Source organism: Chiroxiphia lanceolata, chromosome 2 (genome assembly GCF_009829145.1).
Source record: "Chiroxiphia lanceolata isolate bChiLan1 chromosome 2, bChiLan1.pri, whole genome shotgun sequence".
NCBI lineage: Eukaryota > Metazoa > Chordata > Aves > Passeriformes > Pipridae > Chiroxiphia > Chiroxiphia lanceolata.
In genome coordinates this window covers 10,781,260-10,798,037 of record NC_045638.1, presented here as the reverse complement: position 1 = coordinate 10,798,037, position 16,778 = coordinate 10,781,260, and the positions used below count along the sequence as shown (strand labels likewise).

Genomic DNA, 16,778 nt, shown 5'->3' with positions numbered 1-16,778 from the left:
ATTAAGTTAATTAATTAGAAGCTGAGTAACATAATAATAGAAAATATTTAAACTCTAAATGGGGAAACAGCAGAAGAGCTTAATTTTACCGACACTGGTCTTCATAATATTTAATTTTATTCTAATCTTAAACTATCAGAACATTTTTCCACTTATTTAATTTTACATATTCCAAATTTTGCTCTTTACATTAAAACACACAGAAGAAAACCCCCCACACAATAAAATCTCCAGCATAAAAATGGTATCTCTAAAAACATAAGAATAGTCTGAAATTTGAATAACTGCATACTTTCAAAGTCTGGATCTTCTTCTCCCTATGAATTCTAAAAGTACTTGATCACTTGCATTGCTTTCATTGTTTCTCTTCCATCTGAACCTGATGTCTTGCATGATGATCCTTCACAAGCAGCCTAAATGATACACTACTATGTTCTTTCCATCCCTACCCCAATCTTACGACTTCAGTGCAAAACCATACATATGCTCATCTTGACAGTAGAGATATCCTTGATTGTTTCACATGCTCCGGTTTTCCACTGCTATTTCCCATTTTAGCTTTGGATAGTTATTTTTCAGTCTGCATACGGTTGTGTTCATGCATTATGGGAAGAATTAGAGCTCCACAGATGGAAAAGAACACCAATTCTTATGATAAAGGAGGTATGAAGGGAGGAAGGATTTGTATAAAGTATGTCACCTAATGTAAAATCATATTCTGTTTCACTGCTAGGTTTAATTCCTTATGAATATCCAGAAATCAGATTCAATTAAAGGAGTATCAATTAAAATAACGGCTGTAGAGTTACAGCTCAATCATTTCACTCAGGAACAATGCTCAAAATTAAAAAGTTGAAACTTATTAGGCAGAGACAGTAAGTAAAAAAGAACAAACAATAGGGAACAGTTTTGCAGAGAGCAGAAATGTTACTGCAAATTAATGAACTCGATTAATTATACTACTAGTAAGGTATCACTATTTATGAAAGGAAAGCCACTGAAATTACTTGTATATATTATATTTCAAGTGGCCAATGCCTGATTTCGAATATATCGCTTCCCTCTCACAAGTCAATGTCAACCTCATTCCCTGTTTACCTGAAATGATGAAAGAGAAAATAATGCCGTTATTACCCAGCTGTTTAGGAATACAGACGAGGAGATGCATCTCCCCAGTATGCAATTTTTAAAAAAAGAATATGGAGAATTTTCTTAGTGGTGAGTGGAGAGCAAAGAAATCCCAAATTTCCACATTTTAACAGCAGCAAAAATGTGTCAGGTTCTTTTCCCTCAATATTAGATAAAGTGCCCCTTTGCCAGCTGCCTCACTAAACTCTCAGTAACAGAGTGGCACTTATAAATGGATCTTACACTGATGAATCTGATAAGAAATTTAGGTATCTTGATATGCATAACAACATAAACTATAATAAACTGCAATGAATATGAGCAAAAATATGTTATGAGGTATCTTTGAAGACTGTTAAAAACAGTTCTTTTATGCCCCACTTGAGAGGGTCACTCAGATATACAAAGCAGTTCATGAAAGTAGTCTTCCAACATAGGATAACTGATAGGTTTGAAAAATCAGAATTGCTTGCACAGAGAAAAATTGAAGTATTCTGTATAAAGAAATGAGGAAACTCTCTGCTTAGCCTAGAGCACAACTGGATTGAACGAAGATTTTGATGTTATCTGAGTGACGACCTGGATAACAAAGAACAACTAAGATAACTAACTAACTAACATAAACATAACAGCTATTAAATGCAAACTTCAATCCTACTTATTCATAAGTCATAACCGACACTTCTATAGAACTAGTAAGATGATTGCATAAAACAGAAATTCTTACAGTGACTGTTCCAAAAGTTTTATCTGCTCAAAATTACCACTGATATAGCATGTACAAAAGAACGATTTAAAATGGAAGAGCGAAAAGTTAATTTATATGCATCATTTCTTCATGAAAAACAATCAGTGTAAGAAAGAGTTTCATATAAGTTCAGTTTGGGATGCCATTTAGTTAATTAACTGAGCCACTCTCATTAACAAACTCAATATTGACTTTAAAACAAAATCTATGTAATTTCTTTAAAATTATGAATATTTATGAGCCATAGTGTCTCTGACAAGGTTGGAGTAAAGACTGTATTATTAGAGGAAGATTAAAGAAGGCTATTAAAAATATATAGAGAAGATTTTTATTTGCTATATACCTAGTGTTTTGTGGTTCCTTGCAAGCCTCTCAGGACCTGACCTGTGTTTATTTGGGTTTGGTTTTTTTAAAAAAACATCTTAACGGTGTATTTGTAATATTTTCAAGTTTCATTTTTATTTAAAAAATCTATTTTTCCCCATCACTGCAAAAAAATAAGGCAGTCCACAAAACCAATGCACCAAACAATTTTCTGCTTCATCTAGCTGACTAGCTTTTTAAAAAGCAAACAAAACCTTTCTCCCATCCCAAAGATTTGGTTTGTTTTTCTTCCATGGTAGTATGACTGTGTATATCAGTCTTCTGAACATCTGTATGCTTCTTATACGTAATACTTACAACTAATTGTCATTCATTCTGCTCTCCACTATCCCAGCAATTCTCCTTTGTCAAGGACATTTTTGAGCACAAGACCCTCCACCTTAAATCTCTGCTAAATAATCTAGTCCGTGATTTTCTTTTCCTTGTGTCTTTTTATTACTCAGTTCCACAAATCCAAAAGCAGCCTCAAAGGCTTTACAGTATAGCTCCTTCAGTGATTTTTAATGAAGGATATTCCAATAGGAAAATTATTTTTAAATGAAAGTACAATTGTTCTTTCCCTGGCTTATGGCAGAAAGTACCATAAATATCCCTCAGGTTACACACAGTCCATGAGACAATTACACTCCAGCACTCACCCACAGTACTGGTAGCCTGGTCTGAACAGCTACTTTGAGCCTGTCAGTCAAAGCCTGTTTTTTTTTTTTTTTAACATGGAAAGCAGAGTCTTATGAATATGTTGGGAGATGACAACATGGCAGGCCACAGTGATATTATCCAGCACAGAGCTGGCTGTGCTGGTGCCATGTCCCAGGGAAACACAACAGGGTTAGTTAATGGAGTATGATAAACCCTGTCTGACATATTTAAGAGTAATCTCTTATTGTTTGGCAAACCATAGTAGTCCTATCAACACTTCTGATCCCTCCATGTGACAGGGTTCCTCCAGTCTGCTGCTCTGTCTCACCATTCTTTTCTGTAGCTCTCCTTTTCCTAAGGTCATTCACTGTCCAATTGCTTTACTTATTTTTTTGCTACATAGTAAGTTGGATAATGAATGTATAGCTAAACTGTATTATATCCAGAGTAAATAAGCAGGGATTTATTTTTGCATTATCTTCACACAGTATAGAACAATTATAGTGGGTTGATATTTTATCTACAGCTAAATATTTATAGCATTTCTTACCAACAAATTATTTATTCTGCTAAAAATTAAAGAAAAAAGTAACGCTAGTATTCCAAATGTAGTGAGTGATCTTGACTGCCAAGTACCCAGTTGACATTTCTCACAAGGAACAACTAACAATGCTTTTCTTTTTGGCTATTCTTCAGGAATTACCTAGTTTAGCACATTTGTAAGAAACTTGCTGTTAATAGAAAAGCTGAGAGTGTTGGAGTTACCTTAGTTTAACTGTAGTCAGGCCATTCCCTAGGTAATGACGATTATGAATTTTTGAAAAGGTGTTGTTAAAACTCTGAGAAAAATTACCAAAAAAAAATGGGGGGGGGGGGGAAGGGAAGGGAAAGTTTAAGTTTATTTCAGACTATTCCATCGTTGGGAATTCTAATTACATGGTCATGTTGCTACATCAACAGGCCTATATAAATGAAGTATAATCTTTATCTTGTGAACAACATTGATTTTTAGGCCCCTATAGTCCTCCTTAAAAGAGATGCATGAAACACTTGACAGACAATGGCAGCATCTGCCTTGGAACTGAAGTTTTAAAAATCCCAGACGATTGTCATTGATTGGTGTGCAACAGTATGCAAACCATTGTTCATTATAAGTGAAATGACTCTCAAATACATAGTTGTTGCAGTGTAGAAAAATGTGTAAGAATTTGCCTAAAATGACTTATCTGATATCTGGTTATTCAGATACATCACTATTAGCCCAATGTAGTAACAAATGTATCAACAGTTAGTACTTCTTGTATTCAAAGTACTTGGTATAACTTCTTAAATATATGATTAATATATTCTGGATTTGTACAGTAAACAACAACAGAAAGGAATTTTAATATGGTTGGTAAGATAGTGTGATATATATAGTGTATATATATATATACACATATATGTATATATATATATTAAATACCTACATGTATTTAATTATGCTTTTATGGTCTCATTGGCTAGTACATACTTTTTTACCCCTGCATGACCGTATTCCTAAATACTTTTCTTTGCTTAAGTTCTTAAATCTTAATTAATGCCACCTGCTAGCAATAAAAAGGAATTAAGCCTATATGTACTTGTTTTTTAGAACTTGTGACATTCTCATGTTTGTCCAATGAACATTTACATCAAACCACATTTTATTATAGTGAAACCATTTGTTGATATGGCTGATGATAACATGAATGTGGACTACACCTAATTAGCAATCTATGACAGACTGTAACAGGTAATTTAGCATAACAAAAGGCTTTATCATATTTAATGGAATCAGGTCACTCATTAAATGAAACTAAATTCAGAAAGTATCAACCTTTTGTTCCCCAAAATGCTGGTTATACTATTCTAATTTCAAATTGAAAGAACAGAAATCAAACTGTAGCATTCATTTTCCAACATATTTTCCCCTCCACCCCACAAATAAAAGCACTAGCAATTGCACTATGGGCTAAAACTAAGTTGCACTGACATGCTGGAAATTTTATGTCATTGCAGGTAATCTATGAATAATTTCTACTCAAGGCGAGCTACAATACATGAACTATAACCTTGTAATGACTTTGTCTTTCTGCTCTTTCTGCTCCCATCTGTTTTTCTCTACACTTGATCAACCAAGCTAAGACGACCTATACTTTTTCTGGTTGTACAGAAAATGTTCACAAATTATAGTTGTGTCACTCCACTCTAATTTTTTTCTCGTCCATATAGCACAACAAATTGATTTGCTGTGGCAATAAACAGTGAAATAGTCTCTTCAGTGTCTAGTAATTAGAACTAATACTAGCAGACAAATTAAAAGGCAGCAAAACAAAATGTCTCCATCAGGCACTTATGATAACCTTCATAATACATACAGTAGATGTTGTGAAGACTAAGGTGGATAAATGAGGAGAATGCTGATTTTGGCATCCAGCTTACTTTCAGATAATCTAGCTCATCACTCTTGGCTGACACCAGACCAAGAATAATATTAAAGAGTAATAAACTCCTTCCAGCAAACCTCTGATTCCATGGTTCACTGGTCTCAGACCTAATCTATCAATCCATTTACTGCACAGAAGAAGGTAAGAAACCCATTATAGATCTGTTACATGCCATGGTAGGTGGTATATGACAAGAACTGAATTCATCACAAACTGCAGTGCCTAGTACCCTTTTGTATGCTTTGAAGCACTAGGTGGTTAGCTTACTTGGCTATCACAGCAGAAGATACTTTGAGCTTTGAAAATAAATGAAAAATTCTTGATGTGAAAGCATAAAAATGGCCATAAAACACTTTATTTTTCATAATATTAAGACTTCACAAAGACAGTGCTATTTTAATTTTTACAAGAAATACTGCTTTGGAGAGGGTATAATAAGTAAAACCAGGACAGAATTTAAAAGTCATGCCTTTCAAATGTGGGCTTTAATCTTCATTCTCTGCTTAAACTATATTGTCTTAGGTAACAGCCTATTAAAATCACTATGCAATAAAGTTGTCTAAAGAAAAGTCATGCTAAAATTATTACTATCCAAAGGAAGAAAAACTCCTCATATATCTACTCTCAAGGTCATCAGCACGTGATACAAACACCCAAAAGCAAAGACAATTCTGAAGTAAAAGCAAAAAAGCTACTTTAATGTGACTGCAATTCCTTTCATACTCAATTTCTTTTCTAGGTTATTTCCATTGCTGTAGGGCAACAGTTTCTGTGACTGTAAAGAAGGTTTGAACATGACTTATTTCAAATATGTCACCTTGAAGGTTAAGACTCACAGGTGTTGTCCCCTATTCCCCTGCTTGGCAGATCAAGGCAAAACAAAAATTTGTGATAACTTTGGGAGATATTTGGCTACATTCTCAGCTGGTGTAAATTGTCACAGCTGCTCTGAAGTAAACAGAATTATTCTGGTGTACACCAGATAAGGACCTACCTACATTATTTATGTAACTGTCATGTATGTTTCATACCTTGAAAACAGCATCTTCCTGCAGTATGAGATAATCAGAAATGGTAGAGCATTACATGTTCACTTTTAGCAGAGATGCCAGAAAACTAAACAAACAGTTAGAAGCAAAGGATTAAAGTATAAAATACACTCTTAAGAGGGGATGGAGAGACAGAAAAGCCCCAGAGAAATCCCTGTGTGATGATGTTTGTCTACTGTGCTTTAAGGAACACAAAAAAATATATCCTCATCAAAACAACTGACTACAGAACCAATCTCAGGTGACCTACAAAGTCTGCCTGATATGAAAGCGCCAGACCTGTGAGCTTTGGCTCACAGCAAACATCTTTGGGTTTTTTTTCAGTGCTTACATATCTGTAACTGAAGGAAGACAACATTAAGTTCCTCTGTGAGGCTTGTAGAATTTCTTTCCGTGATTTCTAATTTTATTACAGATCCTAGACTTTCAGGTCACAAAGTGAAACAATTAATTGAGGCTTTCTACACAAATCATGAGTAACAGAAAAAAATATGCACATGAAAAAATAATTATTTTTCCCCTAGGTTTCACTGGAAAAATCTTACAGAAACCCAAACTGAGCTGCTGTTTTCTTTTTGTTTTCTACCTCTGTCAAGATCACAATAAAAACAGAAAAATGTATGAGAAAGAGAAGACCATCAGAGATGTGCATGGATTTCAGTCTTGTAATTTTCAATCTCAATTTCTGTTCATTTAAAAAAAAAAAAACCCACAAACCAAAAAACCCCAAAAAAATCAAACAACAACAAAAAACCCCCAAACCAAACAAAACCCAAAACCAAAAACCAAACACAGGAAACCACAAACCACTGTATTTTCTCTGATTATTTAGATTCAAAGTGTCAATGAGAACTCAGTTTTATACATCTCCATGGGTAGATAACTGAAATCAAAATGATGTGGTTAAGTAATGATCTCAAATGGAAGATTAATTTTCTCATTTTAGTCTCTTTTATAAGTAAATGAAAGGTTTCAAGTAGTAAATTCGAAGCATAACTATTTTGCCAGACACATTGCTTAGATCTAAGAGACATAAAATTGTAAAAAATCAGTAAACTGTAATGATCACTAAACAGTCATCTTATCCGCCATGTTTCATCCAAACCTAAATACTTTCAACAACATTCTTTGTTGCACTGACTGTGACAAGTAGCCTAAAACATTTTTGCATCAGCAAGCAGAAAATGCAAATGCAAAGTTTTTAGGTATGTGACTAATCAGTAAAAACCTATATTCAATGACAAATTGCAGATTTTCTTATAATGTATTTAGGTAATCTTGCTAAAAGTTTTTTTCTTGAAAAGTAATACTGTCTTTTTATTATCACAGTTTAGATACTAAAATCATGGTGCCTAAATTCAGCTGTGTATATGCTTCCTTCAGTTAGTAAATAACACCATTTTGATCCTGAAGTGTTCTGAATTCTTCTATATATATTGATTTCAGAAACCCATTAGTAAAGAAAGAGACACTTCTGTCCAACCACAGAAATAATGATTTATGTGTCCAACTTGGAGTTTGCGAATGTGATCAATACTTATTATCCACTTTTGCCTGAGCCATTAGCTAATATTCTGAACTTTGCCAGACTGCTTCTGTTAAGAAGAAACCAGTAAGAGTACCACATCAAACAAGTTGCTTTTCATTTCTCTGGTCTGTGCTTGAAAATCAACTGCGCTTACAGAAATGGTAACAAAAACCCCAGAATGCAGTATTCTTGACCAAAAACTCTAGCTTGTCTTTTCAGTAAAGTACTCAGAAGATTTTTTTCTCGCCTTTTTTTCCCCAGAGATGAACACAACAAATTACTCTTCTTTTTTCACCCCAGCATCCCGGTAACTTTAACAAATAGATACCAGAGGTTAATTTCCCAGATTCTGACTTTGCCATCAGTCTCAACAGAAATCCTTCAGCTGATTCTCCCTTGACCTTTTCCAACCAGGCTAATCCATACCCTGGGTGGTAATCCTCTGGACAAGGCTTTTATCATTTCTGCTACACGAGAGCATTCAATTTATTTACCTCTGTTTACCAGATTTGCTACTCATTTTCACCAGTTTCTACCAAAAAAATATGCTACTTAGCAATAAAACCGAACAAAATCCTCCCTTATTTTTCTCCATGAGTATGGAGATTCCAGAAAGCAAAATAACCGGTATTTTGCTACACAGAAAACAAAAGTGAATGATCGAGGCTGGAAGAAACAAGGTGGAAGGTGAAACAGAGGGTGCAGCTTCCACCTTGGGATTTGGAACAGAAGAGAATTGGGAAGTGTTTCCATAAAGAAAATCAGAGGCTACTGCTTCTCACACACCTGAGTCACAAAGCCTGGAATATCTGCTGTACCAGCAAAAGCACCAGGCTACAAAAATGACGCTCTGCGTTTTCACCCTGAAGCAGAAGACCTGTAATTTGAATGCAACATCATCACTTCAGGCACTAATGGTCTTGGTTTGCTATCATTGTTTCTCACAGCAGTGTATTGTATACATTTTTCTTCCTCAGGTTCATTATGCATACAAATGTCTCTTCATACAGAGAAAAATGATATATACCAGAAAATATATAATGCAAATATTCACTGCAGATTAAAATTTCACACCACAGTTATAACAGTAATATGTCTAACCTTTAACAAACGATGGTTAGCCTCCTTCAGTGTACTCTCAAGCTTATGTTTTTTGTCTGGCTTCAGTGATGCACTTCCAAGTGCTATTCCTCTAGTTTCATTTAATCGTTTCAGTATTCCCTTGTGGGGCGGCAGCTCTTCAACTCTTAACTGGAACAGACAAATACAGCAGTTAAGATGAACTGTGGTAGAATTTTCTTATCTTCACCCTTATCGATTTGTGTATCAGCTGAAGGAATAAACTCAATTCAAGGCAAAATAACTGTTGCTTTCTGAATGTAGAAGGCTAAAAAAAAAAACCCCAAAAGAGACCATATTAGTGAATCAAGCCTAAAGAGAGTCCTAAATGCAAAATATAGATTTCCTCAAGATATTAATCACTATTACATTATAAATTCTAGCTCTGAACACTCAATACCTCATGCATATGAATTTTAATAATCTTTTAATATGGTGAGGAGCAAGCATTTTGGAGAAGGGTTTTAATATGTTCCATGCTGTGAACAGTCACACAGATGGTATGTGGTGAAAAGCCCTCCAGTCTAACCTCTTAATTAAGATTGTTCATGTATGTTCATTAAAAAAACTAAAAATGAAAGCCAAAGAATGCAAGGCAGCATCGAAATGTTTCACTTCTCCATCATGTGTGTAGTTACTGAAAACTTATATTGTCAAACTAAGTTAACATATCAAGTAAGGTTAAGGTAGCTCATAGACTCTTCTTTGAGGGTTTTGTTTGGTTTTTTTTTTCCTTGTTTGTTTTTTATTATTAACATAGGCAAGTAGGTATGAAATTAGCCAGGCTGCAAGCCAATGAATTGTTATTTGCTGCATTAGGATATATTCCCTTTTGTGCAGCTCCAGAAGAAGGTGGACTGTAAAAACAAGATACAAATAAGAGATGTTTAACACCTTTAATTTTGGGTTATACATCCTTTGGAAATACTGTAATTAGGAAATATTTGTGTATATATGAGGAGTGGAGCACCTTCATGGTTCTAAACAATCAATTTAGATCTTAAACCTTTAATCATGTCTGCAAACGATAAGATGCATCTAACACCCCTTGTAAGTATTTCTTTGCCTTGGGTCTAATATCTTTAACAACAGAGACAGAGCCTCACAAATCCTCTGACCAACTCACTGACATCTTATGCTAAACAGTCAGAGAGAAAAATTCAGCACATGGTAAAGTTTCTGTTTCCTCAAATGTTATTTATTCTATTTTTTTAAAATTAAAAAGAAAATTAAAGATAGAATTTTACTAAAGAATCCTTCGGAATTTTTTTCATATTTTGTTGAAAGAAGGACAGAACAAACTGACAAGTTTTCTTCTGATTCCTTAATACTCTATACATCACTTGCTGAATTTGTTCAGCTTGGATTGACATAAAGCATAACTAGGTCTTTATACTCAAGAGAGAACAGGAAACCTTTAGGCGTATGTTCTATAAGTAATATGCAATTTCCAATTACAGTTTAATTTATTATTGTACAAATTATAAAAGATAGTCATTTTATTGAACACATTTCAAAAAACTAAACAGAGCAACTTCTGTTGAATACATTTATTAGCAGTATCAAAGTTCCAACTTATTAATGAAAATATTCCAGCCTTTAAAAACAAATATTTAATATTCTGATGGGAGGAGGTTAAAGGGTTTTTAAAAATAAGTCACCTAGTTGTTTAGTCTAGAAAATGTTGCAGTAATATTTTAATGAGTTGACATTTATAATTATTCATACAATTCTGGATACCCTTGTGAAATACTGAATACCATTTAACAAATGAGAAGTCATAAAACATTAACAAGACACCTATAGAGAAATGTTGTACATATAAACCAGTCAAGTTCTGAATTAAGAAATGAGGATGAAAAAGATAATGATTAATTGCCTAGTGACAGATATTTTCCTTTTAGTATATTTTCCATAACTTTTCTTGTTTTAATATGATCAGTATATATTTGTTCCTGGGTTTTGAAATTCCACTGCTTTGATTTATCTTAAAATGTTAAATGAATGCTGCATTTGATGAGAGAAACTTTTTCAAAAAATAGTTTTTAATTCTCTTCAATGTAGAATTCAAAAAGTAAGAGAACATTAAGAATAAAGCTTACAATACCTTTACTTTACTAAGGCAGTCTCTCAACTGGTCTTCATTCCCTGGTTCAAGGGGAATCCCAATAACACTGTCTGCTTCCTCTAACAATGTAGAATTCATAAAGTAAGAGAACATTAAGAATAAAGCTTACAATACCTTTACTTTACTAAGGCAGTCTCTCAACTGGTCTTCATTCCCTGGTTCAAGGGGAATCCCAATAACACTGTCTGCTTCCTCTAACCATGAAATCAACTTGTTCAAATCCTCTTGAAATTCTGATAAAATATTCTTTTCTTCCTCTAGTCTGTAATAAAAATTTGAAATCAATGTTTCTATAAACTTATTTTTATATTGAAGTGCTTATCCATACTGAAACACAAGGCATAACTAATTCTTATCATTTATATTAATTATTTTTATGTGTGCCATAGATTTCTTCATATCAAAATTATCAGACAAACACTCTTTTGATATGGTAATAAATGTATTTTAAAAGAAAAGCTCAAGGTATAACTTGTAACATCACAAAATTCAGCTTCCAAATTACATATGACAGGTAGCAAACAAGTACACCAGAACCTAGAACTGTTAATTATTTAGACTAGAATTTTGTGTGAACTAACAGCAGGGAAGTCGAGTGTCAGCAGCTAAGGATTCTACCATCAAGTTTTACCAAATTGGATCTGTAGCATGTGACACACACTCATTTGAACATATTGAGCTAAAAAATATTTCAGTGACTGTGTCATATAGTTTGTGTAAAGCATTCCAGTCAAGAATTCACAAAAAGTAGGTGAGGTTTGCAGTCCATAATAAAAAACAGGATAGGACTTATGCATGGTACATAACTTCAGATATCTGCTTTGCCTCCATCTACAACTCACCTGTTCATTTTCTCATCCAAAACATAAACATTGCAGGTGTCTAAAGTCAGGTAGGGTTATTTTCACCATGACTATATAAATATATTGAACTTTTGTGCAAGAGCTTCCAAAGTTATCAAGAGATGCCTGCAAAAAATTTCAAGAGCAGCAGGGAAGAGCATTGACAGAATGTGAACCCTTTGGGATTTACATTATGAGTGGATCCCGTCTGAAGAAAAAAATTTTGTTTTATATAATATGCTTGTAATTTATCCACCAAACTTATTCACAAAACTGATGTTACACTGAATATTACCTGTATGGAAAGATCAAATCATTAGCAATTAAATTAAACAATCACTTTTACATACTAATAGAGTGTTTTTGTTATTATTTTGTTAAGATTACTTGAGATCAAAGAAAAAGATGTAAAGCCAGGTTATTGGTTTGAGTTTGTTGTTCTTTTTTTTTTATTGTTATGGTTATTTCCAAGATCCAACTGAGTTTGAGAGGTTAGTCTTACATTATACATAATAAAAAGTTGTATTAATATTTAAGAACATAACATGACAGTGAAGAATCAAGGTCACTATTATTAGTATATTATTTCTGAATGCAAAATTATATTAAAGCAGAAACATGATATGAGATTTCTCTAGTGCCCCATACTTACCATGATGGTCACTGCTCACAAAACACACTGAGAAGTTACATGGAACAACATCTATTTTGAACTATGCTCTCCTTTCTTTGAATTTTTAATGTGTTTTTTTTTTTTTTTAATATCTGTTTTGTTGTTTCGGGTTTTTTTTTGGTTTTTTTTTAGGAAACTATGCTTTTTGATAGCCAGCTTAAGCAAAGAAGTCTCTTTAGAAAAGTTACAGGACTAAGCTTCAGGCAAAATTGAATCAAGAAAAAGTGTCAGTATCACATCATTTAACAAAAAGGTACTGAAACAGTTGTTGGTTGACACAGTTGCCTGCACACATGCATACACACACACACAGAGTCTTACAAACAGCTCAGAAACTACAGATTAGGCTTTTATTCAAGCAGAATAAAAATTTAGAATTTTCAACAGTCAGTATCTCTCTTACAGATGTTTGTGCATCCAAATCACCAAAACATTTCACTCTGTATTAAAAAAACTTTGTCATTAAAATCTTATATGTCTCTTTTTTCCCCTCACTGTAATTTCCAGAGAATAAAACTATTCAAGTGACTACAAGTGCTCTGCATTTGAAACACTTATTTACAAGGAAAGAAAGATACTTCCTTAATATTTAAGTAAAAGCATTTGTTTAGGGCAAATACAAAGGAAGAAAAAATAAGAGTTGTTAAAATTCATTTTAAATAACATAATCCAGGTTACAGTGTAAAATGGGAGAAGTCTGATTTGGTCAGCACTGAAAACTGTACTAGCGAAGAGGGGCATAAGCATATGGCTGAATTAAATTATGTTCTATTTCACAGAAAAATAAACATCTGACCTCACGGTATAAGCAAGAAATTTGTCTATATTAAGATTAGATTTGAGGAGAGTAAAGAGTTCTGTGCTAGGAATGCTGACTATTAAAAAAAAAAAAACAAACTAGGAGTGTACAACTAAACTATTCTTTTACAAAACTTGCAAACTAACAGAACTTTTGCTAGGACTTTACCTGTATTTCATCTTATTAGTGTTTATTATGTTTCCTTAACAAGGCATCTTTGCAAGATGAGCATCATTGTACTAGATGAATAAGTATTCTACAGGGTCTACAGTCCCCCTTCTGAAGTAACAGAGTAAAAAGCAAAGTATCAAATACAACACTCCTGACCAGACCTCACTAGTGAGATGCTACATGGCACAGCCTGGCTGCCCTAAACATGCCACGTCTTCAGGAGAACTAGAAAGTGAAGAAAGCAGAAGCCTCTGCACCAGCCAAGGATCATAAAATTGATTAGAAACAAGGAAAGACTTTTAAAGTCATTGAATCCAACTGTTAAGCAAGCACTGCCAAGTCTGTCACCCAACCATTTCCCCAAGTGCCACATTTACATGTCCTTTAAATTCCTCCAGAGGTGGTGACTCAACCACTTCCATGGACAGCTTTCTGTGAAGACATTTTTCCTAATATCCAATCTAAACCTCCCTTGGCACAACTTGAGGCCATTCCCTGTTGTCCTATTGTTTGTTACTGTGGAGAAGAGACTGACACACAGCTCAATATGACCTCCTTTCAGGTAGTTGTAGAGAGTGAGAAGATCTTCCCTCAGCCTCCTTTACCAAAGAGAAAAAAATCTTTAACACCCAAAAGTCGATATTCATAATTACATTTAGAGCATGAAAATGCTGGATTTAAAAATTAATTAACTGTGATATTATATTTTATTATGACAAGTGATAATTTTTTAAATTAATAAAATTATTATATAATATATTTAATATATTAACACATATAAGCTGAAACGTTTGGCAAATTTCTCTTTTAACAAATTTTAACAAATTTCTCTCAACACAGTTCTAGATCGAGTTCCTGCTTTAGATGTAGAACAGATTATTTGCTTTTGTTCTTAATACAGTATATTCTAATATTTGCTAGACATATGAGGCCACCAATGTTTTTTTCTAAGCTCATAAACAAGTTACTCTTCCGTAACTGCCTAGAATTAAACAAACACAAGCCACTAGTGCCAAATTGTTCTTTAGAGAAAAACGAAGGAGATGAGACTTACTGTGAAAATAAAATCCTCCAAAACTATTTATGTCTTTATGTATAAAATATGGGTATACCCATAGATGCACACATATAGTTACACTTATACAAACAAATACATAAAAAAGTGAACACCATAAATAGCAAAAGAATTAACAGTCCTACTTTCTTGGTTTTGTTTTAGATTTTCTAATGGAATTGTGAGTCACTGTTTTCAGGGACTGCTGTTTGTCCAGGATTTCTGGAAATGCGACCAGATCAACAAAAAGTCCTGATGCAGGTGGACTCTAGTATTTCTTGTACTAATATTTCTATGTACTAGTCTCTGAATCTCTTATAAGGTATTGTTATGCAGCCAGAAATTCTGGACCTTCTTGATGCACAAACTTACCCATTTTCGTTGTGCAGGACATGCAGAGAAGAACCAACTTTATAGCATTACATTTATTACAGTGTTCTTCACTGAGAAGTGTTTATGTCAAAGAGGTCAAATGCTCGTCTCAAGCCAAAATAGGTTATCTAAAACCAGTTAAAATATTTTTTTTTGTGTGAAATTGAGGCAGATGCTAAAAATAAAGAAAAACTAACTCCCTGTAATCCTAAAAGCAGAAGCATAACTTTGAATCTTTCTGAGGCAGTGTCTTTTTCTGCTCCAGTTATGGACATCTGGGAATCATCGTCCAATGTTACACTGTGAACCACATAATAAAACCTCCATTCCTCAACATGGCCAGGTTCCCTGAGACCTAAGCTCTCAGGAACAGCTTCATTTTTTTAATTTCCTCTCCCTTCTACTCATTTATAAAGTGCATAGCTCAGTGGAGACATTATGTGATGGTACCCTAAGGATGTATCTGAGAAAGATAAAAGTTTAAATACTTTAATTCTGGCACAGAAAAGACATAGTGTTCAACTCAATACACCCACGAGCAAAATTATTGAGCTGCATAGTATTTTGAATGAGAAATCAAAAAGATTTCTTGTCTCCTAGAAGAGATAGCAATTGGCAAGATTCCTTTTTCATCTTAAGTACACTGTCAGTTTTATCACCCTTATGAATTCAGTTGCAACCCTTAAAACATTTAAACTTTTCCTATCATGAAGGAAAGATTTTTATTTTTTTTTAACTTTGATGACTAATTTAAATGTTGCTCAGTATGACAGGGATGTTTTTAACCTAAGACTTTCCAGGAATTCTTTTAGAGATGTTTTATACATATACATGTATACACCCCATCCCCCCACATACATATAATTCATATATATGTATACACACATGCACAGAAGGTTTCAGAGTTCAGAAACAAAAAGCATTCCATAAAGATCTACTTCTTTATTCTAGTCAGGAACAGTATATAGTATAGCAATTAAAAGGTCCATTGCAATTAACGAGAAATGCAGATGCACTTTATAATTTACTTTACAATTCGTTCTTGACCTGCTAGAACGTTACCTCTATTATAAATAACATCCTGCATGACAAGTGTCATATTATGCAAGACAGTAAAATAAAGCATTCGGTGTTAGCTGAACCAGCTAATCAAATTAAAAGTTTTAACTCAGTGACTGACTACACCTTTTGAACAAGCTGATTTCCATCACCATAATTACATTTGGAACAACAGACACATGTAATTTCTAGGTGTTTAAATTTATGGTGGCAATGAAAAAATTAACAGTTAATTGTTGTTTAGGGAGTATGGGCTTCCAAATCCAAGCCTAAAAAAAACTGGAGTAAAGAACAAGAGCCATCAGTCGACTCGGACATGGAAAGGGCAGCTCTCAAGAAAGCAGCTGGGAGCGTCTTGTTGAGAAGCAGGTGACTGAGGAATAAGATTTCATTTTAGCAGCTGGCCCTATGGAGCCAAGCAGATTCATCATCAGCACAGGTCTGCATGCTGTTATATACTACTGTCTTATCCTTATAAACCAGCCTAAGTTCCCAAAGAACTTTGAAACTGCTTCTCTGTTGGTGAAAGGTTTATTTCATTAACACTGAAATATAACCCACCTTGTTTGATAGAAAATTCTCAAACTATAGCAGAGAAGTATATATTTTCATATTAA

The 16,778-nt window shown here is 33.8% G+C and overlaps 1 protein-coding gene across 11 annotated transcripts in view; it reads right to left on the bottom strand.

Annotated features, from left to right (window-relative positions):
- Positions 1-16,778, bottom strand: part of DMD (dystrophin) — a 922,945-nt gene that overhangs the window by 373,224 nt on the left and 532,943 nt on the right. For all 11 annotated transcript variants that reach the window (XM_032679549.1, XM_032679551.1, XM_032679556.1 and 8 more), the window contains 3 exons: positions 11,384-11,453; positions 11,171-11,248; positions 9,046-9,195 (listed from right to left, as the gene is read on the bottom strand). In XM_032679549.1, coding sequence (XP_032535440.1) covers positions 9,046-9,195; positions 11,171-11,248; positions 11,384-11,453 — 298 coding nt within the window. The remainder of the gene's footprint in view (positions 1-9,045; positions 9,196-11,170; positions 11,249-11,383; positions 11,454-16,778) is intronic.